At 47.4% G+C, this 21955-nt stretch overlaps 1 protein-coding gene across 3 annotated transcripts in view; it reads right to left on the bottom strand.

Moving 5' to 3' along the window:
- Positions 1 to 1984: 1984 nt before the first annotated feature.
- The window catches only part of PKNOX1 (PBX/knotted 1 homeobox 1), a 39096-nt gene continuing 19125 nt past the window's right edge, over positions 1985 to 21955 (bottom strand). For 2 of the 3 annotated variants that reach the window (XM_080937870.1, XM_080937869.1), the window contains exons 3-11: positions 21818 to 21945; positions 20078 to 20249; positions 18625 to 18795; positions 15842 to 15941; positions 14132 to 14229; positions 11613 to 11741; positions 8729 to 8805; positions 6102 to 6274; positions 1985 to 4905 (exon numbers count right to left, since the gene is read on the bottom strand). In XM_080937870.1, coding sequence (XP_080793996.1) covers positions 4694 to 4905; positions 6102 to 6274; positions 8729 to 8805; positions 11613 to 11741; positions 14132 to 14229; positions 15842 to 15941; positions 18625 to 18795; positions 20078 to 20249; positions 21818 to 21945 — 1260 coding nt within the window. In that variant the 3' untranslated portion in view covers positions 1985 to 4693. The remainder of the gene's footprint in view (positions 4906 to 6101; positions 6275 to 8728; positions 8806 to 11612; positions 11742 to 14131; positions 14230 to 15841; positions 15942 to 18624; positions 18796 to 20077; positions 20250 to 21817; positions 21946 to 21955) is intronic. The other variant, XM_080937871.1, reaches the window with a different exon arrangement.

Here is a 21955-nt window from a genome sequence, read left to right as displayed (position 1 = left end):
CCAACCAGCCCTACGGGAGCAGGAGTCCATGCGGGCTTCATGCAGGTTCCAGCCATATGTCACTAGGTCCAATGGTTTAAGGGGTGAGCGGGGTCTCAGGACTTGGGTGGCCAGCTCCATTTCATATGCCCCTATTCCATTTCTGCCAAAGGCAAGGAAGTAACTAAAAGCCACTGTTGTCACTAAAGCTGTCTTTTAAGGGGCTGGAGAGGCAGGTTAGTGGCTGTTCCTCCAGAGGTCCTGAGTTCAATTCCTAGTAACCACCTGTGGCTTGCGACCATTTACAATGGGAGTTGGTGCCCTCTTCTGCCTTGCAGGCAAACATGCAAACAGAGCACTCAGATACATAAAACATAATACATCCGGGTGTGATGGGACAAAAGGATTCCCAAACTTATCACCACTGCTGTTTTTACATGGCCAAGCGGGGAATCAAACAATGGGACACAGAAGGGCAACCCTGGTATAGATAATGTCACTTTGACTAATTTGACTGCTGCTTGCCTATCAATACTTGCGCTCAGATCACGATGGCCCTCCCGAACATCAAGAGGCCAGACAGGAAGAGACTGGGAGGGAAGAGTATAACAGGGTCCCAGACCTTGGCACAACAGACTCCATGATGGAAGTACCATTCAGGCCATAAAAGTCAGCACAAGGACAGCATAACCCACCGAAATGAAAGCAGAGATCTAATCCATCAAAAGTCCTTGCAAAGTCTCCAAATATACTAAACCTTGCTTTCTGGCTTCTGTAGTTCCACGCGCTACATCGCCCAGGCTGTCTCTGGGACTGCAATCCCCCTGCCTCAGCATCCTACATACTAGGATTGTCAGCATGAGCCACTGCACCTGGCAACATTTAGGCCTGATAAAGGGGAGAGGCTCATAAGACCCAGCAAAGGTTAGAGATCGAACTGTACAACGGCAAATAACACCAAGGCTTCCTCTGAGTCCACAGAAAGGCTTGTGGGTTATAAGCACCGTATAAACCAACAAAATGCAAAACCCCAAGCTGTAATCTGAATCTATCACCTACCTGTAGTATCTGCTAGGTCACTGTTCATCTGCTTGTTTCTGTCTAGATAGGTATGTTGGATCTTGTTAGCCACAGACGTCATTTTAAAGCTGGATAGGACCTAGAAGCTAGATTCTCCCTTGAGAACCTGGTACTGGAGGCCCGAGGTTTTATCTATCCACCTTGGACAGCGGAGTTGCCACTGGCCGAGTCCCAATATCAGATGTCCTTTTGTCTTTTTAGACAAGGTCCCTCCTGTCTCAGATTTAGGATGCAGTCAAGTTTGAACTTGGGCTTCTGCTTTTCTGACTCCCAACTGCCAGGTTTATGGGGTGTGGCACCACTCCACACTTATGGGGTGCTGGCCACTGAACCCAGAGTTCTGTTTATGCCAGACAAGTGCTACACCAACTGAGAGCCTCACCTCAGTCCTGAGGCACATTGCTGAAGGACAAGAGCCCTTTGGTTCACTGCTCTAAGCACAAGCTGGAGACCTGCAACACCTGGACCGTATTCTGTCCACCTAGATGTGACCATGATACACCTCAAAAGGGGTTTTACAGTGTGGAACCAGCAAAGGTTACAGGGCTGCAGCCATGAATCTTTCTCTTGTTATGTCAAAATAACTCAGCTTATGAAAAGTTACAATGAAAAACCTGCTTTGCATTTTTTCCCCTTGAAAAATATCAACTAATTGAAGCCCACACCTTGCCGGTGTGAATGAAGTGGAACAGCTGGGGTAGCCTCAGCTTGCTCCACCCTGGCCAGCATCACGGCAAGATGTGTGCCAACCTGAGAGTCTCGCCTGGGAGTGAAAAAGTCCGCTTTGATGGTGGCACAAGCTTTACAGAAAAATCAATCATCCACAAGGCGTGTTTCTGGTTTTAATTTTTTTCTTTGATAAATCAATTGCTTCACAAAAATCCTTTTAAAGACAACAATCCAAGAAAACATATTGTTACAGTATTCACATTTTAAAGATTGTCAGTTTCAAAGACCGAACTTAACTGAAGAAGGCAGCCTGCTGTGTTCCGGCACTACCTGTGGGAGGGGCTTTCAGGATGGGCGTTCCCTGCCAGCCGTGGGGGAGGAGCAAGTCTCCCCCTGCCCCCACAGGTGCACCGGCCACTCAGCAGGCTACACAGTGGCCCATCAGCCCTAGCCGGAAGGGTCACGGGGCATACTGCATTTACGCTTCTATTTGACAATCTGGACTTAAGAAAGCAGAAAACCGAGCCCACCACGGGTGGGTCAACAGTCTAGAGTTCTGCTAGGCAGCCAAACAGCAGGAATGACACGGGTTGACTGCAGGTTTCAGAACACATTCAAACGGCTCCAATGTAAGGGAGGACTTTAACAGAAATGAATGCTAGGATCTGACCATTTAAACAAAGCTCAGGGGACATGTACTTTCAGGTTTTCCCCACTGGCCAAGGAAAGGAGAGCAGAAGTTCTGCTCGGTTTTTTGAGACGGGGTCACTACACACCAGAGGCCGACTCAACCTTGAAGCAATCCTTCTTCGGCTTCCTAAGTGCTTGTATACAGGCACATGCCACAATGCCCAGCAAGCAGGTGTCTTGAAGGTGCAACTGGCAGACAACAAACCTGCTGGGCAGGAACTCTATGAAGCGGCATGGCTTGCCTCACGGGAATCACTTAGAAGCATCTCTACGCATGGGGAAGTGGCAGGATATGACCCTGTGCCAGCTCCTTTACAATCTTTCTTTCTTCCTTTCTTTTTTTTTTTTTTTTAGACAGGGTCAAGTTGAGTAGCCCAGGCTTGCCTCCTGTCTCGGGTTCCTGAGTGTTGGATTATGGGAGCGTGTAACCATGCCCGGGTTCTCTTATGATCTTCATGGCATTCCTCTGGATTTGGCAGGGTTAGAGTGCAGTGCTCAGGAAAGATGATCTCAACTGGAAAGGACACAATGGGTCATGGTGTTCAAATCCCAGCTGGCACTGGAGCGGGACAGCAGGGACTGTGCTTCCTTCTCGGGGAGTGGCAGACCTCTGCAGGCTCACAGAGGTGATGTACATCTGCTCTAAACCTAATGGAGCTAGCTGATGGTGCAGGCTTTTGTATGCCTGATTTAAAATTTGACAGCAGTTTGTGAGTAGGTAATGGAAAGACTGCTTAAAATATTATTCTCTCCTCAAAAGAGTTGCTGGCAAGTTTTTTGGTTATGTTTTTTGTAGTGGAGGCACCCTAAGTGGTTCAAAAGGAGCCTCCACTTTTCTTACTGACTACATGGCTGTCCAGGTGTGCTCAATGGCTGAAGAGAATCAAGACATTTGGGGGGATGGTGGACTGTTCTAGAAAAAGTGTGAATTAGCTAAAGAGGTTCACCTAGGGTAACCTTGTCCATATGCAATTACCACCCTTGGGGCCCAAGGCACTGTCCCCTAGACAATGGCACAGCTGTTCCCTATCAGCAGGTGGGCCTAGGTACCACTGTGAACCAGATGTAGCAGAGGCTTCCTTCCTAAGAAAAAGCTTCCTAAGTAAACCAAAACAAATCAAACCCCATCTCTAGACCTCAGCCTACAGTCTGCTCTGTCTTGACACTGTCCCTGAACTGTCCTCAATCTGGAGTGGTAACTGAGGACCCTGGAGGGTGAATGGCAGTGAGAGCCACCAGTGTCACACCACCACGTTACCTCCACAGTTCCAAATTCCAGGTGTCTGCCAGTAAGACAGTCTAGGTGTTTGCTGTTTACCCCAGCTCTGAGCCAGTGGGGTAGAGCACACTTTATATTAGTTTATAATAAACATTCTATGTATAACAGGTTTTAACTAAAAGAAAAAAATCTAAAATTACCACCAGTTAGCATGGCCAGGCAGCCATGGGACTGCAGTCAGGCTGGGCGGCAGAGCCCTCCCTCAGCACACAGCCTGCCGAGCACTCCGTTAGATGCTATGGCGAGTGGAAAATTCCATCTGCGTGTCACATGTGAACACGAAACTGGAGCTATCAGACGCTCACTTGACAGCGGTTTCCTTTTAGCAGCTAAGGTGAGCCTCCTCCCCGCAGGAGCAGGAGACAAGGCATGGGTGGCTGCCTTTCAGATAATTCCCAATAGAAAGACAAGCATGTGCTGTTGCTTCTCTAGAAATTTATCCTCAATATAGTCATAATCCAATTAATAACTGATTTATAAAAATAGCTTTTTATCCAATAATCCCAGCAAGGTAAAAATAGGAGTTTCTTTTTCTATATAGCAAATGAAACAGGCAAATGGTGCCCGAGAGAACTGAAGTGTGTTGTGAGCACAGCCCACAAGGGCCCGTGTCCTCTCGCTCCACAGCCGAGTGCAGGTCATCTTTCAGACCTGTGGGCGACACCGGCAGCAGCCCCCAGACCTGCTGTAAACCACAGAACTCAATTGCAACTGCATAATTGTTTAGAAAATGGCAGCACTGTTCCTTAATCTCCTCAGGGACTTAAGGGGCAGGAGCCACTCGTCACGTTTCTAGCATTAAAAACCCATACACGCACATCTGAAGGAAGTTGCTGCACCAGCAAAGACATCTTGAAGCTTGCTGTGAAATACAAAAGTGCACTCTTCTATATCTACATATAAAACATGTTACAAGGGAAACTGTGTAAAATGTTTGCTGTGCAAACAATAAAGAGTCCGGCCGGCGTCCCAGCCCCACACCACCCGTTGGCGTTCCTACTGAAGGGAGTCGCTGTTCTCCAGCACCAGCCCGCTGATGTGTGTGGGCGCCAGGGCACCGCCCTCATCTTCTGTGCTATCCACCGACTCATCCTCGCTCTGCCCGGCCATCATGACCTGCTGTACCGCCAGGGTGGCCCCGTCTGAGGACAGGGACTGAAGGCTGTCCACGTTCATGTTTACAGGTGTGGTGATGGTCACAACGGCACCTGCAGCAGAGCACATTGGGGTCACGCCCTCAGCAGTCCTCTGAGCAAAGCACTGTCTGCACAGCCGGGCGCTGCCTGCTTGCTCAGTCAGGAAAGGAGGGCACAGACCCCTCCCACACTTCTAGAAAGGTGAGGCACAGAACTCCTGAGGGAAAAAATGCTGTACAGGATCAGCATCACATGAAGGAAGGGCAGTGGCAGAAAGGCTTCCAGAGACAATATAGCATGAAGCAGACAGGAAAGAACACCAGTACCAATGACAGCTGTGTGTGCACACGCAGGCTCTCAAATGTGCGTGCTGGGGCTGGCCTGGGCTGGGCTCAGTGGCAGAGCAGTAGTGAGGCCAGTGGTTCCACATCCAGCAATCCAATAACAAATTAAAAACTGTCCCCAACACTCCCTAAGCACAGAGCAGAATATTGTCATGGTGAAGAAAGAAGAAAATGAGGGGGAAGGGCAGGATATAAATAAATAAAATAATTTAAAGAAGAAGAGGAAGACATGGCTATGCATTTACATCCAAACACATACCCAGTTGGAGGTGTGCATACTCTAGTCAGAGCTGCTGAGGGGAAAAGGGGTTCAAGACCAACCAGGGCAGCACACTGTGGCCTTGTCTCCAAAGCAAAACTCATCACATACAAAGCAAAGCAGACTCTGAAGAGCTCATGTAAAACAGTTGCTGCTGAAAACACATCCGGATAGAGACGGGAGAGAAGATGGTTAACAGCAAGACACGGGCACAAAGAAAGCGGCCAGGCAAACAGACTGGACTGCTGTCCCTGCTGACGGCTGGGAAGGAAAGCCAAGCAAGTCTGGGATACAGGAGAGCGCTGTGCAGAGGACACCTCGAGACAGACAACCATTCTTACAGGCAGCACACACGCCTTACCTCTCCACCATGGGTGAGCCTTAACACATCTTATTCATTTTGAACCATTTATTCTCATGTGTATGTATGATATAACTCAGGCATGGTGTGGAGGTCAGAGACAACTTGTAAGCGTTGGTTCTCCCCTGGGCATCAAACTTAGATCATCAGGCTTGGAGGTGAGTGCCTTTACCCAATGAGCCATCTTGATGCACAGAAAGGGACCTGTGCTCAGGCACACAGCTCCACACAGCTCCACACGGCTCACAGCTGTCAGCAGCTGACTGTCCCATTGTCCCACTTCTGAGCACCCCAAGTGACGTACCTTCTGACATGGCAAGCTCACTGGGTGTTGCTTGTGCCACTCCTGATGCAAGAGAATCTGGCCAAAACCTCTGAACTGGCCTGTTCTGAGCAGGTTTTTTCTTTGTTTTCGGAGTCTCTGAACAGCTGGAATCCAACATTGGCTGGAGAATTCGTCTTCGGGCATTGATGAACCTGTGTGCAGACAAAGGGGCACTCAAACCAAAGAGCTTGTGAGGATTTGGGACAGGACGGCTTTCTTTAGGAGCCACGCTGACAAGAGAAACACAGTGACAAGCACACCGACTAGGTCTACAGAAAAGCGGGGCCAGATCTTTTTAAAAAATTAATTTAGGGGCTGGAGAGATGGCTCAGTGGTTAAGAGCACCAACTGCTCTTCCAGAGGACCCAAGCTCAAGTCCCAACAACCACATGGTGGCTCACGACCATCTGTAATGGGATCCAGTGGTGTGTCTGCAGACAGTGACTATATACTCATATATATAACGTGAATAAATAAATCTTTTAAAAATTAATTTAGTTGGGCATGGTAGCACGTGCATGTCTTGAATCCTAGCACTCAGGAGGCACAGGTAGATGGATTTTTGTGAGTTCAAGGTCATCCAGGTCTACAGAGTTCTAGACCAGCCCAGCTACACAAGGAGAAAAAAAAAAAAAAATAGAGGAGAAAAAGAAGGAGGAAGAGGAGGAGAAGAAGAAAAGCATCCCCCCCCCCCATGGTGCTGTTGTGGTTTAGCTTGTCTAATTCACTCCTGTGAATTATATATTCATAATAACATGAACCTGTGGATTCCACTCTTCTCTAGAGACTAAAGATGTAATGAGGGAACCTGTAAGACCTATGTTGCAGAACCTTCTTCAGCCCGTGCTACCAGCAGCAGGCTGAGCCGTCAGCAAGACGCTCATCTTCTCCTTATATAGATGCAGGCTTGTTAGGGCAGGCCCCTGCTGCCTGGAGCTCCCCTGGTGACCCTCTGCTCCACACTGCTCTACTTCGCTTTACTCAACAGCAATGAACAAGACACTGAAGCATCCTGCAAGGCTCCAATCACATCAGAACCTGCCCCACAGTGTCTTCAGCAGAACCCTGGACTGACAAGCTTATGACAGGCTTGCTCTGACTATCCTTCCCAACGCTATGAGGGATAGGGGCTTGGCCCCTCCCTACATTCACATGAGCTCTCCATATGAGCCAGATAAATTCTTAGATTCAGAGACAAAGCTTGTTCTGTGGTGGTGACACATGTTCTTTGAACACGCTCATCTGTGCAGTATCAGGATGAGAACAGGTCACTGAAGTCCCTAGACCCCTACCTAATAACCTGAGGACACTTAACAATGCCCTAGCTGCTATCTCATGGCTTCACTGAGGTACAGGTGCTCAGAGGCTGATGCGAACGCTGGGCACATCTCCACGTGCCATGCAACAAGAGGAATGTCAGTTAAGTAAAAGGAGGTACAGACATTAGAAGATTCTAGAACTCCAGAACGCAAGCGTCACCTCACCAGCTTTGGCCATTGAAAGCCGGTTTTGATCCTTCCAGAGCAGAGTTCTGAAAGGGAGCAGAGAAGCAAGGTGGGGACACAGGGAAGTGAATGGAGAGGTCAAGGTCCAACAGACAGAAGGCCCAGCAGCCACCAGTCTCCTCTCAGAACATCTGTCAGTGGGTGACACGTCAACTAAATGTGACACCATGTCGTGACCAGGTGAATAACCACAGAGGCACTCAGGAGATGGTCACGGGAAGAGTGCCAGCCTGGGCTACACAGCATACTATCTCACCAATAATCACCAGAGAGGGTGGGGGAGTCAGCCAGCTAAGAACGGCTCACAGCATTCATATCGACATGCTTGAACCCTCCACACTTTGCAGCACTATATTTAAAGGATTTAGTTGGAAATAATGCAAGCAGCATGATCTACTACTACTAACCAAAGAACACCTCTGCATCTCTGGGTGACTAGGCTGACCGCACGACTATTCGAGAACTGCAACAGGCAAGCTCAGCAATGGAGCTGCGCTATGAAGCAGGTTACTCTGACGGGAGCGTGTGCTTCCTGTGATGCTGATCCTATGAAGCTGGCACTGTCTCCCATCCGAACAGCAGGGAAACCCAGACAAGTGACCAGTGACCGGCAGCTGGAGCGGAGCCATCACATAGTCATGTGTGCACCACTCTGATGGATGTCTCTAACAGTGTGACCCAACCACAGCAGAGACAGTTCACTTGTAGGCGTGGTGGTCTTCTCTCGGCAGGCCTTCTGGGGAATACCTCTAAGCCCTGCCACACACAGAATGACCACAAACACAACCTGCACTGTGTCCCCAGCTGAGGGCGGAAAGTAATGGCATGGCTTTGGTTTTCTGAGACGGGGTCTCTCAACATAGCTATCTTGGAACTCATTACATAGACCACAAGAGATCCACTGAGCCTCCTGAGTGCTGGGCTAAACGTGTGACATCACACCCAGCCACAGCATGTTTCTAAAGGAGAGCAGAGGGTTCACTGGGTCGGCACAGCCAACAGGTTAAAATCACATGCCAACCAACCGGCTGCCCAACGGCGGCACAGCCCCTGTCAGGAGGCCAGGCTCTGCCGCAGTGATGGGTGTAGCAGTCGTCTTACCAATTGTTGACTTGAAGCAGTGTCAAATTTGTCTGAGCAGCAATCTGCTTTTTCTCATCCTCTGTTGGGTAGGGATGCTAAAAATAAAGACAGTTACTGTTACCATGGGCTTTGATTTTCTGAAAAGGGAAATCCAAGACTATCTAGGCCAGTGATTCTCAGCCTGTGAGTGGTGACCCCTTTGGGTGTCATATATCAGATGTTTACATTACAACTCCTGACAGTATTAAAATTACAGTTTTGAAGTAGCAACAAAATTATGTTATGGTTGTGGCTCCCGTGTTAGGGTCCCAGCAGAAGGAAGACTATAAGCAAGAGCAAAGGCTGACATGGTAGAGCTCTAGCACACTGGACTTTAGCTTCGTTTTAGAAACATTCAGATAGGAGTGCAGCAGCTCTCTTTCCGAGAACATCCAACACTACAGCAGCTGTCAGTGTGTGGTGAGAACAGTCAGCCAGTGAGTGTCCCAAGGTGCTCAGGTAGCAGGAATGGCAGGGGAGCTGCAGTCCTGCTATGGGGAGTCCCCTGTGCCCAGTGTCAGTTGAGCCTTGACACAGCACATCTGTATTGACTTTGCTGAGATTTAATGTATGAGTGACATGGCACCTACTTCAACTAGAAGAACAGATTGACACTTGGATAGACGGACATCACTGAGCACTTTCTCAGGGTCATCTCTCTGCTGGAGTCACATGATGCTGTAGTATACACACTGACTGTCCCTTGTGCTGAGGCTTGGTCCCAGGCTGCTGCTATTGTGAGCTGGTGAAAACTTAGGAGGCAGAGCCAAGGGGAGGACCGTATGCCACTGGAGGTTGTCCCCTTAACGGGCACTATGGAAACCAATCCTTTTCTTTCCTACCTCTGGCTGTGAGTTGTGTACTTGGTTCTGTTATACGGTCTCACCACTGCCATTAGATGCCCCAACTAAGGTCTACAGCCATGATGCTACCAATCATGGGCTGGAATTCTAAAACTGTGAGCCAACATAAACCCTTCTTCCCTTTGAGCTGGTTGTCCCAAATATCTATTATAATTTTGGAAAGCAGACTCATACCTATGCGGGCTGGGCCACGGCCCCATGTGTGATGTGAGTTTGTGATGTAAAACCTGAACATAGTACATGTGCCTGGAATCCCTGTGCTGAGCAGAGCTGGTGATAAAAGCTGAGGAAGACTCCCAGTGTTGACACCAGGTCTCCACACACGTGTGCACCAAAAGATACACAGATAAGCCCGAACCTAAGTGAGAAATAAGCATCTGGACTCCTGGATGTATGTACTTGAGGAAAAGAATCTTGACTCCAGTAAAACAAAACAAAACAAACCACTCCTCAGGACTGATGACTGCGTGTGGAGGCCGAAGCCAAGCACTCCAAAACCACATGATCAAATCCCTCAGTTTGGAAAAGAAAGCAGGTGTCATCAGGTGTGGTGGTGCATGCCCTCAATCCAGCACTCAGGAGGCAGAGGCAGGCAGATCTCTATTGAGTTTGAGGCCAGCCTAGTCTAGGAAGTGATTTCCAGGACAGCTGGGGCTATACACAAAGAAACCCTATCTCAAAAAACAAACAAACCAACCAACCCAAACCAAAAGAAAGAAAGGAAGGAAGGAAGGAAAGAAGGAAGGAAGAAAGAAAGGGAGGGAGGGAAGGAGGGAGGGAGTGTCTTCGTTTGGATTTTGATATGGAAACTCACGACACACCGCAGTGGGAGTGGAATGGCATCAGTCTGGCCTTAGCAGAGACGTCTACAAACCAATCAGCAGGGGAACTGTTGGACCTGACAGATGAGTGTGGCTGTTTGAGGCTGTGGAAATGGGGTCTGATCTGATCCTAAACCCGTGGTTCTCAACCCATGGCAAACCTCTACATTACAATACATTACAATTCACAGTAGTAGCTAAACTACAGTTATGAAGCAGCAATGAAAATATGTTATGGTTGGGGTCAGCACAACATGAGGAGCTGAACTGAAGGGTCACAGCATTAGGAAGGCTGAGAACCACTGGCCTACACAAAGTTCATAAAATAAGTGGACTCAGCAGTGCAAACCTGCAACTTCAGCACCGAGATGGAGAGGCAGGAGAGCAGCGAGTCTGAGGCCAGCTGGCCACAGTGAGAGCTCGTTTCAGAAACCAGCTGAGAGGGAAGGACTTCACACGTGTAAAAAGCTATGTAAACGTGCGATGAGAAGCAGCACATAGGAGCACAGAGCCAAACTCAGACAGCCGGCACTGCGGCCCGCCGTGCTGCAAAGAAACGAGGCCAAGGAGAAACGGGAGCAGATGGAGGTGTCCTCACTGGTCCTTATGACCAGGGTTTATGTAGGAATTATTAACTGAGGGAGAGTGTGGTAAGATACTGACACCTGAGGAGGAGTGTGGCATCACAGCCTCTGCACTGGCCCTCTCTTCCTGTTCTTTGCTGACACCGCCTTCGCTGGCAGCCCTAGCATATACACTGTGTGCTCCCTTCCGGCCTGGGCCACTCATTCTAAACTAAGTAAGCCGTGTGTTGGCTCTCCTCATTGTGCCCAAACGTGTCCTTGGCTCCCAGCACCTCCCTCTTGGATCTACTGCACAACTCTGTGGCTTGCTCGTTTGTTCCAATGTCCTTTGTCTCTTCTCCAGCCAGCTCCATCAGACTGTAGGGTTTTTCTGACCCAAAGGCACATGGTTGACTTGACCCCTTTTCCACCAGGGGATCCCTGATGCATTTTAAGTTTCTTGAAGCCCTTATTAGTGCTCAATCCCTACTATGCCCACTGCATCGTATCAACACTTAGACCTACGTGCAATTAACGAAACTCAGTTTCCCCGGGGACACAAGCCAGGAGGGCGGGTGTCTCAGGGTTCCTCGTGGTGTAGCCATGACACTCTTACCCCTATGTGCTGAAAGAGCCAGGACCGCATCACGTTGGTGGCGTGCTTCGGCAGGACACCCCTCTTGTTCTTGGAAGAGCCATCCTCTTGATGTAAGATGCTGAGATCCTGGTTCAACTGCAACTGAAGCTTCCATACAATTGATAAATAACGTCAGAAAGGTGTTGAAATGCTAACATATCAAGTAGCTTACAACTTCAGATAGAGGCCTTACCTAGGCTCATGGACTTATTTACAGTAAAGAGGCATGTGCTGAAACCCTGTACAGACTAATCTTTTGAGGGTATGCCAGACGCTGTCACAAATAATATTTGGTCTTCATTCTGGTTTTCAGCATGCAAGCTCTACAATTCTTAGACTCTTCAAACTAATAAAGGATGTCTTCCTATATACTGAACTGTGTCGACTTTTGACCTATGCATCTGGGCAGGGACTGTTCACAAATCCTAACCTCTGCAGTGCACCAAGGGGCTAAAGTTTAGTTAGGGTGATCACAAACTGTCAGTGTGTGTTCATCCACCCTACTACGTCATGAAGCTTCCAAGCTCCCGGAGGGTGCCACACTAGAGAGGAACCTGTAGCTCTCACACCCGCTATTCCTGCCTCCATCTGCATCCTCTGCAATGGCCTTCAGAATAAGGACCAGCACAATGGGCCCAGAGAGGAAGATGGCCCTGACACAGCTGGCTCTAGCGGGACAAGTGGTACTGATGTGTCACCTGGCACTACAAATTTAGAGGGATCTGGGGGGAATGGAGAACTGTTCAGATCTGTGGTCTGCCTATGATGCCCTGAGGGCTAAGCTGTGACACACTCTGCCTCATAAAAACATCCCAAGTAAGGGTGAGAGGGGAGGGAGTCTTGAGTACCAGTGGTGACAGGTGCAGGTAGGGTTGCAGCTATGCAAGTAATCGGGTTCTATGACACATGCTAGCATCCTAACACTCAGAAGGCGGAAGCAGAGGATGACAAGTCCACGGTTATTCTTCATTATGTAGAGGCTAAGGCCAGCTTGTGATTCATGAGAACATCCCTCCTGCCCTCTCCTCACTCTCAAAGTCATCTTTACATGGGTGCAGGCTAGCAGCGAGAGTCCCAGCTCTAGGTTGCTGTCATTACCAGGCCATACCGGGCCAGGTCAGGGTGTCCTGACTCAGGCTGACACCACCTGAGAGCAGGAGCTGTAGCACTCTGACCACAGGGCACAAAGGTCACCCCAAGTGACAGTGAGAAACTGTGGAAGCGAGGGTCAGAAAGCACACCCCCGAAGTGCTCAGACCTGGCATGTTTGCTATTTGAGTGAGTAACCTTAACTCCTAAAAAAAAAAAAAAACCCTCAGTTATGTGGAAGACTTTTCATGTGGAGGTTGAGGCAGGAAGATCACAGTGATTTCCAGGCCAAGCAGGGTACAAAGTGAAACCCTGTCCCAATTCCCCTAAGACAAACAAAAAAGCCATTTCTTTTTCAACAAGACGAGTGAGTATACGCGACAGTACTAGTTGATAGTTTGATTTAAAATGTCTTCCTCCTAGAGGAAGCATAATTCAGTCCTAGAAAATTGGTCAGGAATTGGACATGGCTCTGTTGCTGCAAACATCTTAAATGGAAGAATACAAGGGCTGGTATGAGACACACGGCATCGGTGACACCCAGCTCTCCTCTACACCCGGGCCTGGGCAGTCGCACAGCTCAGACCGGCTCTGAAGCCTCCGCCTCTGTCAGTGACACCCACATCTTTTCCTCTAGTGTGACCTCCAAACCTTTGTGGCCAAGATGGCAGTTCCAGACTACCCAGACCACTAAGAGTCACTGTATCCCACTTGGACCACTCCAGGGCTAGGCATGGGAACCCTTAATGAGGATACAGACGGAGACCTCACAAAGTGAATCTGTGTGCACAAAGTAAGAACTATATTTTAAACCTTGTCTTAAATTATTCAAAAATTTTTTAAAAATCATGTTTCCAGAACTTAGAGGGTCTTTAGGCCAGGAAGATCCAATGTCTATATTTTACTACAAAGGAACAGGAAGACTGCGGCATGACCATGACCATGGTAAGTCACAGGTCACCTCTTGCTCTGGAAGCCAAACACCTGACAGTGAGAGCCTGGCTGCAACCCCAGTCATGCCAAGGATGCTGAGCAGAGGCCCGGGATGCTTCCAGAGCTTGGGGTGTTGCCTCAGACTAGGGTACAGCCTGGGCTTTGTGGTTCTGAAACTCTGCCTGACTGTTCTACACCTACAGGAGTTGGAGTCTTGGTGAGCACACACAGTGGACACTCTCGTAAGCCAGCCTTGCCACTGGCCATGGCTGTTTCCAGGCCACGAGTAACTTCCCTGGTGCTTCAGACTGCTCTGAATTTTCAGATTTCCACAATAAGGGAGATGGAGCATGAAAGGAAACAAACCAACTAGAGGCTACTTGACAACAAAAGACAGTCCCACGGAGAGGACAGCTTAGCCCACTCCCCGCACCCTACCCTAGCCACAGCAAGGCTGTCTAGAGGGCTGCACACACCTGCGAGTTCTGGATCCTAATTGTCCCAGGAGATAACGCCTGCGTGACCACTTGGCCTTGTGGAGTGACGACAGTGACAGGCTGGTACACTGTGCCACCTGACAAAGGAAAAGAGAATTTAGAGATTAACTACTTTTGAGTCTTAATGATTTAAAGCCATTCTTCCTGATGTGCTTGTGGAAGAAATAAAAAGCCAGTTGGTGAGCCTTTTAACAACTGCAAATGGTCAACAATACTTTGCAAACTGTTTGGTCAGACAAATTATCACCCCAATTCTGCCCTGCACGGCACTGGCCCTTGTTGCTGGGGACTTAGTGGGTCCCTCCTTTTGCTTGCCTCTGTTTTCCTTTTCCTATAAATAGCACATATAAGCTTGGCTAAAGGTACTGGATAATGGACATCTTTGTTCTAGTCTTCTGGTGGTCTTCTCTTTCTCATTTGTGTTCAGAAACATGGTCTTTCATATAGCCCTGGCAGTCTTTAGCCTGCCTCTGCCTTCTGGTACTCTGCCACACTACACCCTACTTATATTCCTTAGCAACCAAGTCCCCTTTACACCACTCTGAAAGGCATGCTGAGCATGTCTATCATTCCCTACATCCTGTTCCATTTCATAGTTCTTCTATCTACAATAATCTACACAGCAGAAAATGTTTTATCTGCCCCTGTTCTATAATGGTTTTGTTAGAAAAATAAAACTAGGGCTGAGGAGATGGCTCAGTGGTTAGGAGCACTGACTGTTCCTCCAGAGGTCCTGAGTTCAAATCCTAGCAACCACATGGTGGCTCACAACCATCTGTAATGGGGTCTGATGCTCTCTTCTGGTGTGTCTGAAGACAGCTACAGTGTACTCATATACATAAAAAAAATAATTTAAAAAAGTAAAATTAAGAATAAGGTAATATTTCCCCTTGGTTGGCACCACCAATTTATGATACAACTAAGCAGTTTTTGGGTCTTGTGAATAGCACAATTAAAAGCTATGTTATTTGAGGAGTTTGCAACATGACTCAGTAAGTAAAGGTATTTGCTACCAAGCAGAGATAACCTGAGTTTGATTCCTAGAACCCATGTGGTAGAAAGAGAAAATGATTCCTGCAAGTTGTCCTCTGAACTCCACACACTCGCTATGCTGCATATACATACATATGCTTGCACACCCTTACATACAGGCGAGCACATAACCACACCTGTCACCTAAGTATTTTTAAAACTCTATTATTTGAAACCACAATTTAATTTTTGCTGTATATTTTTTTTACTTTATCATTTTAAATTATGCATGTGAGAGTGTAGGTATAAACACATGACTGCAGGTGCCCACGGGAACCTCCCAGACCTGGAGTTACAGATGGTTGGGAGCAGCCTAATGCAGGTGCTGGGAATCAAACTCGGATCTCTGGAAGAGCAGCAAGTGCTCTTACCAGCTTAGCCACCTCTCCAGCACCTTGCTGTGTATATTAAATCCTTATATAAAATCTTTTCCCAAATGCTTTTGGTAGAAAAATACAATCTGTACAACAACTTGTTGAAAATCAACAAGAAGCAGGTACTGAAACTGCTCTGTACTCGAGCACTATTTTATCAGTAGGACACAATAAAACCAAGGAGGAGAAAAAGCTAAAAGACATATATGTGCTCATCCTAATATAATAGATCTGTTTTCTGCAAAAGCCTATGGAAAAAGTATCCTTTTTTACATGGTCCTACCTGCCACTGTTGCCATGGTTACATTTCCCTGTTGTAGGGCTGATGCTGGCACCACGATTCCCTGGGGGCTGAGAGTGCCTGTGATGGCGCTTTGAATCTGCTGAATGATAGGATACACACATTGTGAGAAATATTAGAATACAGAAAAACTATGTTCAAAACTTCAAAGGAAGCAGTATCATAATGTGGCAATAAGGAAGGGGAGGCCAGGGCCATAGAGCAGAATCAGCTGACAGGCTTTCAGAAAGCAAGCATCCCAATGGGACCTAGAGAGATGCAAACCAGCCACACTGGATATGACAATCTTGCTGTTCAAGCCCAGGAAGTGAGCAGAGAGACCCTGCTTCCAGACCACAGCTTCCTTAGACTCGGCTCAGGGAACAATTCTCTACCACAGGACCCTTCAGGACAGAATGAACACATGAAAAGCTGACACCACAGGCAGGGAAGCACCAGAAGTGATCAGGGACAAGAAAAAGAAGTCCCCCTTTACACTTGGTCAGCACTGAAAATTTCAACTTACGCAACAAGGCAAGAAACCGGAACAAACGGCACAGAGGTCAGGAAGGGAGCAAACAGCAAACAGAGCTGTTCCTATTTGTACAGGACCCAGCAAAACAAACAAACTAGGGAAAGGACCAAATAAATACCTTACTTAGGATGGAGAAATGGAGTCATTAGGGCCATAGGATATGAGAACAAACATCCACTGTTAGGAGGGGCTCTGACAGATGAGGAGGAAGAGAAGGAAGTAACAGACCCATGAACATGACCAAAGCATCTTACACACAAGCATGGAATGTCAAAATGAAATTCACTACTTTCTAAAACTGACATCTACTTATAGGAACACACAGGTTTATATGCTTTGTGTGGTTTTTTTATGAATGTTCTAGGGCATTTAAAAAATTACCCACCCACCCCCCTCAAAAAATGAAAAGAAAAAAGAAAAAGGAAAGCCATATAGTGACATACACCTTTAATCCCAGCACTTGGAAGGCAGAGGCAGGCAGATCTCTGAGTTTGAGGCCAGCCTGGTCTACAGAGATACAGAGTTCTAAGACAGCCTGGGCTGCACAACGAACCCATATCTCAAAAACAAAACAACAACAACAACAACAAAAACAAAACAAAAACAACAACAAAACTAAAACAAAACTTAACTGCTTTTCTCCAGAAACCAAAAACCAAAACCTATAATCCAGAGGCCAGAGAGGCTGCTCAGGAGGTAAGCGTGTACGGGAAGCTCCAGGAAGCAGGGTTTGGTTCCCAGAACTACATGACAGCTCACTCGTGGCTGTTCCGGGGAGTCTGATACCTTCCTCTCTCCTCCTCAAGAATCAGACAAGATATACATACATTCACATAGGCAATACTCACACATCTAAAAATAAGTAAATCTTTATAAACACAAGGGTCTCAGTGTGTATTTATCTGCCTGTTCTAGGACTTACATGTAGACCAGGCTGGCCTCAAACTCACCAAGATCTGCCCGCCTCTGCCTCCCAAGTGCTGGGACTAGGAATATGTGCCACTACACCCAACTACTTGTGTGTACTTCAAAAACCTCAGGCGTCACTATGCTTAGAGCTACAAAGCACTGATGAAAAGGCCCCCAGTGGGCTGGAGAGATGGCTCAGTGGTTAAGAGCTCTGACTGCTCTTCCAGAGGTCCTGAGTTCAAATTCCAGAAACCACATGGTGGCTCACAACCATCTGTAATGGGATCTGATGCCCTCTTCTGGTGTGTCTGAAGACAGCTACGGTGTACTTATAATCAATCAATCAATCAATCAATCAATCAATCAATCTATAAAGAAAGGAAAGAAAAGAAGAAAGAAAAGGCCCCTGGTGATGCTGTGCTTCTGGACTGAAGAGTCGCAGAATAAAGATGTCAGCTCCCCTAGGCAGTGCACGGTGGATTTGTTCTATAGATCTACACAGCATTGCTGACATTTTATCTGGGAAAGTAAAGCCACCAGAAGAGAGCTAAAACAGTTCCAAGAAAGATGCAATGGGAGGAAACCATTTCTCAGATGCTGAGACTTGCTAGGAGCTGTAATAATCAAGGTCTCATGGTACAGACACACAGACAATGGTACTCCTGAAACATGCCCACCCCCAGCTTTTGACAAAACAGGAAAGAAAAGCAGTTCGGCAGGACGGAGAGCTTACAGCAGGTGTTGAAGCTGATAAACATCTGGAGACAATTAGAACTTTCAAAACTCAGAAATTTAAGGAAAATAAAAGTTAAAAAAATAAGCAAAAGAGGTACACAGACTTTTAGCAAAGACATTACACAGATGGCAGATCAGCATATAAAAATATCATTTGTTATCAGGGAAATACAAATAAAATACAAATAAAGTTCATGACAAAATACCACACACCAGGATGGTTAAAATACAATAGTGCTTCACTCCTGACTCGGTTTCAGGGCGTTCTGAGAAGGGAAGTTAGCCAGGCACTGTGTGCATCTACTTCTGTGAGGAACCTAGCTAGTCAATTCACAGAGATGGAAGAGAATGGTTGGCCAGGGACAGTGGGAGGAGCTGTATCTAATGAGATATAGCTTCCTTTGGGAAGATGGGAGAGTCCTGAGTTACAGGTGACTGCACAACAGTGAGAATGGACTACACCCCCGAGATAGTTACAGTGAAGAAAAAGAGTTAAGGATAGAGCCAAGGAAGCCAGCAATTGTGTAGGAGCCGGCGGCCTTGGAGTTAACGCAAGTGAACAGTACCACAATGACCAAGAAGCACACTGGGTCCCAAAGGCAAGTACCTGGGATTGCACAGGGGAGTACGGACTTCCAGGCTCCCCACTCAACAGGGTCTCGCTGTTCATTTTTGTCTTCAGACAAGCAATGTACCGACTACAGAAATCTTTACAGAGCTCATTAACCTTCTCCAGTTCAAGAAGATGAATGCGCAGGACCTGGATTGCTTTCACCATCTAGAGGTAGAGAAAATAAAGACTTTTAGGTGGGAAACAGTGTGCTGTCCATCCATATGAGAAGTCACCATTGTCACACACCACGGCAGTGCTAGTGACAGAAGAGGGACAATACTGTGTCCCAGCACTCTGTGGCTTCTGCCCCAGCTCTGGCTGCACCTGTGCCACACACAGAGCAGACCGCCTCCTTCAGCATGGCCCTGCTGCAGCCTCACTCCACTCCATCTCTACATCCTCATCCATCCTATAGGTGGTTCTCAAAGTTCAAACCCCAGCTCTACCTTTTCTCAATCACGAATCTGGTGTCAAGTCTAACAACTCTTTTCCTAGCTCTAGATCCCCAAGTTCTTCTTGGATCATTTCTCTCCTGTTTAATACGACGTCATCAAGCATTGAGGAGACTTGCTCTCAAGCAATGGCTCATAAATGCCAACAGTGCCATGTCACTGACACTCCTTGCTGTGAACACAACACAAGGCTCAGCCACAGGCTCGTGTATGAAGTCATCTACATTCTTGATGTGGTGAGAAACCGATCAATAACAAACGCTATGGAGTGAGAGCTGTGTTAGATCCTGTGCTCAGATGAGCTGCTGGCAGGGATGAGGCAGAACCTCAACTGAGCCAGGCCAGGGATGGGCCAGAACCAAAAACTCTTCTGATCCTTACGCAAATGACAGGCATTCAGAGTGCACAAGGCAGAGTCTGATACAGCCCACCTTGGAACACTTTCAGGTAAAGGTCATGTAAGAAATCAAAAGCAGCAGACCTAAAACTGACATATTTTATTCTTAGATAATGCTTTCAAAGACCTGCTGAAGGCCTGAGTACTACAGGGGATTCACAACACCCAGAGAAGGCCTTGCTGTGAGATTTCTAACTTCATCTGAGTCTGGCAGAGGCTCAGGCTCAAAGGACAGACAGTGCAGATGCCCTGAAGAAGGACGCTGTGTCCTCAAAGACCTCTCCACTGCATTGGACAGGAAGAAGGCACAGCCTGGTGTCAGTGTTGGGAGGGAGCTGCTTTGCAGATGACAACTCTAGCCTGTCTCTAAGATTGGACCTGTACTTACAGCTCAAGTAGAACAGACTCCTGCAGGAGCAGCCTGCCCCAGGGAATCTTCATAGACACCCATGAGAGCACTAAGCCCCACCTCACAAGGAGGCACAATTAGTCCGATTGTTAAAGGGAAAATTAGCTAGAAACTAGAAGACCAGGAAGGTAAGCTATAGGAGCAGATTTAAATCAGAAAAAGTAGAAGCAAAGCTGGAGCTTTACTCACTAAGTTGTCGGTTTCCGGATCTTCACAGAAGAAGGGCTTCCCGTCCTTCTCTTGCTTCCTGACAAAGTTCTCAATGTCCACATCGAAGCTGGCGGACGTTGTGCCTTCTGAACCCTGTGTGGACTGCTCACATTTCTCAAACAACAAAGCTAGCAATGGAAAGAGTGGGTGCCTGTGGGGAAACAGAGCAAGGGTGTGCCACATCTGTCCAGGAACACTGGGATGTGTGCACCAATGGGCCTCTGCCCACACTGACACAGGGATATGAGTCAGCCAGGTTGGCTTCTAACTCAAGGCTCTCCTTCCTCAGCCTCAAGTCCCTGAAGTTACAGATGTGCATTGTCTGTATAAATGAAGTTTAAACAACCTATTACCTGCTACTGAGTGGAACTGTTTCATGAAATATTCTTAAATGGATTAGTTCTGCACTATATGAAAATAGTTTTTCAAAACTCCTAATCTTTTCATTGATTTTTTTTCTTGTTATTTGTATGCTGTTTGTCTTATGACATAGGGCCTCATTCCGTGGTCCAGACTGGCCTTGATTTATCCTCCTCTAGTCCCAGCCTTCCGTGGCCTGGGGTTATAGCATGGACTATAGTTTATTTGTGAACTATCCAACAATAAAATGGACCATTCTTAGTTCTTAGATCCTTGCATGTGTGTCTAGTCACCACTATAAGCAGGACACAGAGCAGCTCCAGAGCTCTCAGTCTTTTCTCTTCTCCCTTTGGTGCACCATGCTGGAAGCCCTAGTCCCAGCAGGGGTCACCACCGTCAAGTTTTCTCTTGGTGTTATGGAAAAGCAATTATACAAAATGCAGGCCTCCTGAGAAGGGCTTAAGACAGCTGAGGTCCAAGAGAACATGAATATGCAGCCATACACCTTCCTTTCAACAGGCCCACCAATGTCTGAGAAGCATTCGGGCTGTTTCTAGTCTGAGGATCACTGAGTGAAGCTTCTAACACACTGTGCAGCTAGCAATGCATCTGCACACCTGTGTTCATAGTGCACTACAGTCAAAGGGAGGAAGCACAGCCGGGTGTGTGGATCGGTGTGGGTTCAAGGCCAGCTTTATCTATGTAAGGAGTTCCAGAGCAGGCCAGGACTACAGAGATTTCCTATCTCAAAAAGGACAAGGCAGCCCAAACCCCAAGTGCCCAAGTATCTTCTGATAAGCATAATATATAAACTGGGGAATACTATTCAGCTTCAAAAAAGAATAAAGTACCAGCAGACTCTATATTACAGAGTCCTGTTTAAAACATTTTATGTGAAAGAGCCAGTCAAGAAAAGATATTACATAACAGAAGTGAGTCCTCACTCAGGAGATACCTGGGTAGCTAACGTCAAGAGAGCAAAATGACAGTTTCTAGAACTGTGGAGGTCAGAGGACAAATTTGTGGCATTCTCCTCACACTCTGTGGGAGAACTCAGGTCATCTCATTGCCATGGTATGTGCTTTCCTTGCTAACCCACCTCTAGACCCCTGTTTCCCTTTTACAGTCTTGTTATGTATCCCAGCCTAGCCAGGAACTGGCTCTGAATTGTCCATCCCCCATGCTGAGATTCTAAGTGTACACCACCATGCTTGGCCTGAAGATGTCCTGAAAGGTTACCCAAATTTAGGTTCTATTAGTATTCGGTTATCTCAATCTGGAAACTGTTCAGTCTAGATCTCAGCCCTGAGTTCCACTTCACATCCTCTGAAAACCCCACAGTCCACACCCAGGCACTACCTATAAATGGCTTGCTTGTCGGCATCCATTGGGGTCTGAGACTCGATGGGAGGAGGACTCACTCCATCTGCATCCGGGTCAGAGCAGTTGGGATCCTGCTCTGTTTTTAACTCTGTGACCACCTGCATCTGTAAAAGG

Source organism: Micromys minutus (assembly GCF_963924665.1).
Source record: "Micromys minutus genome assembly, chromosome: 25".
Taxonomy (NCBI): Eukaryota; Metazoa; Chordata; class Mammalia; order Rodentia; family Muridae; genus Micromys; species Micromys minutus.
The sequence above is the reverse complement of the archived record's forward strand: the minus strand, read 5'-3'. Positions and strand labels throughout refer to the sequence as shown.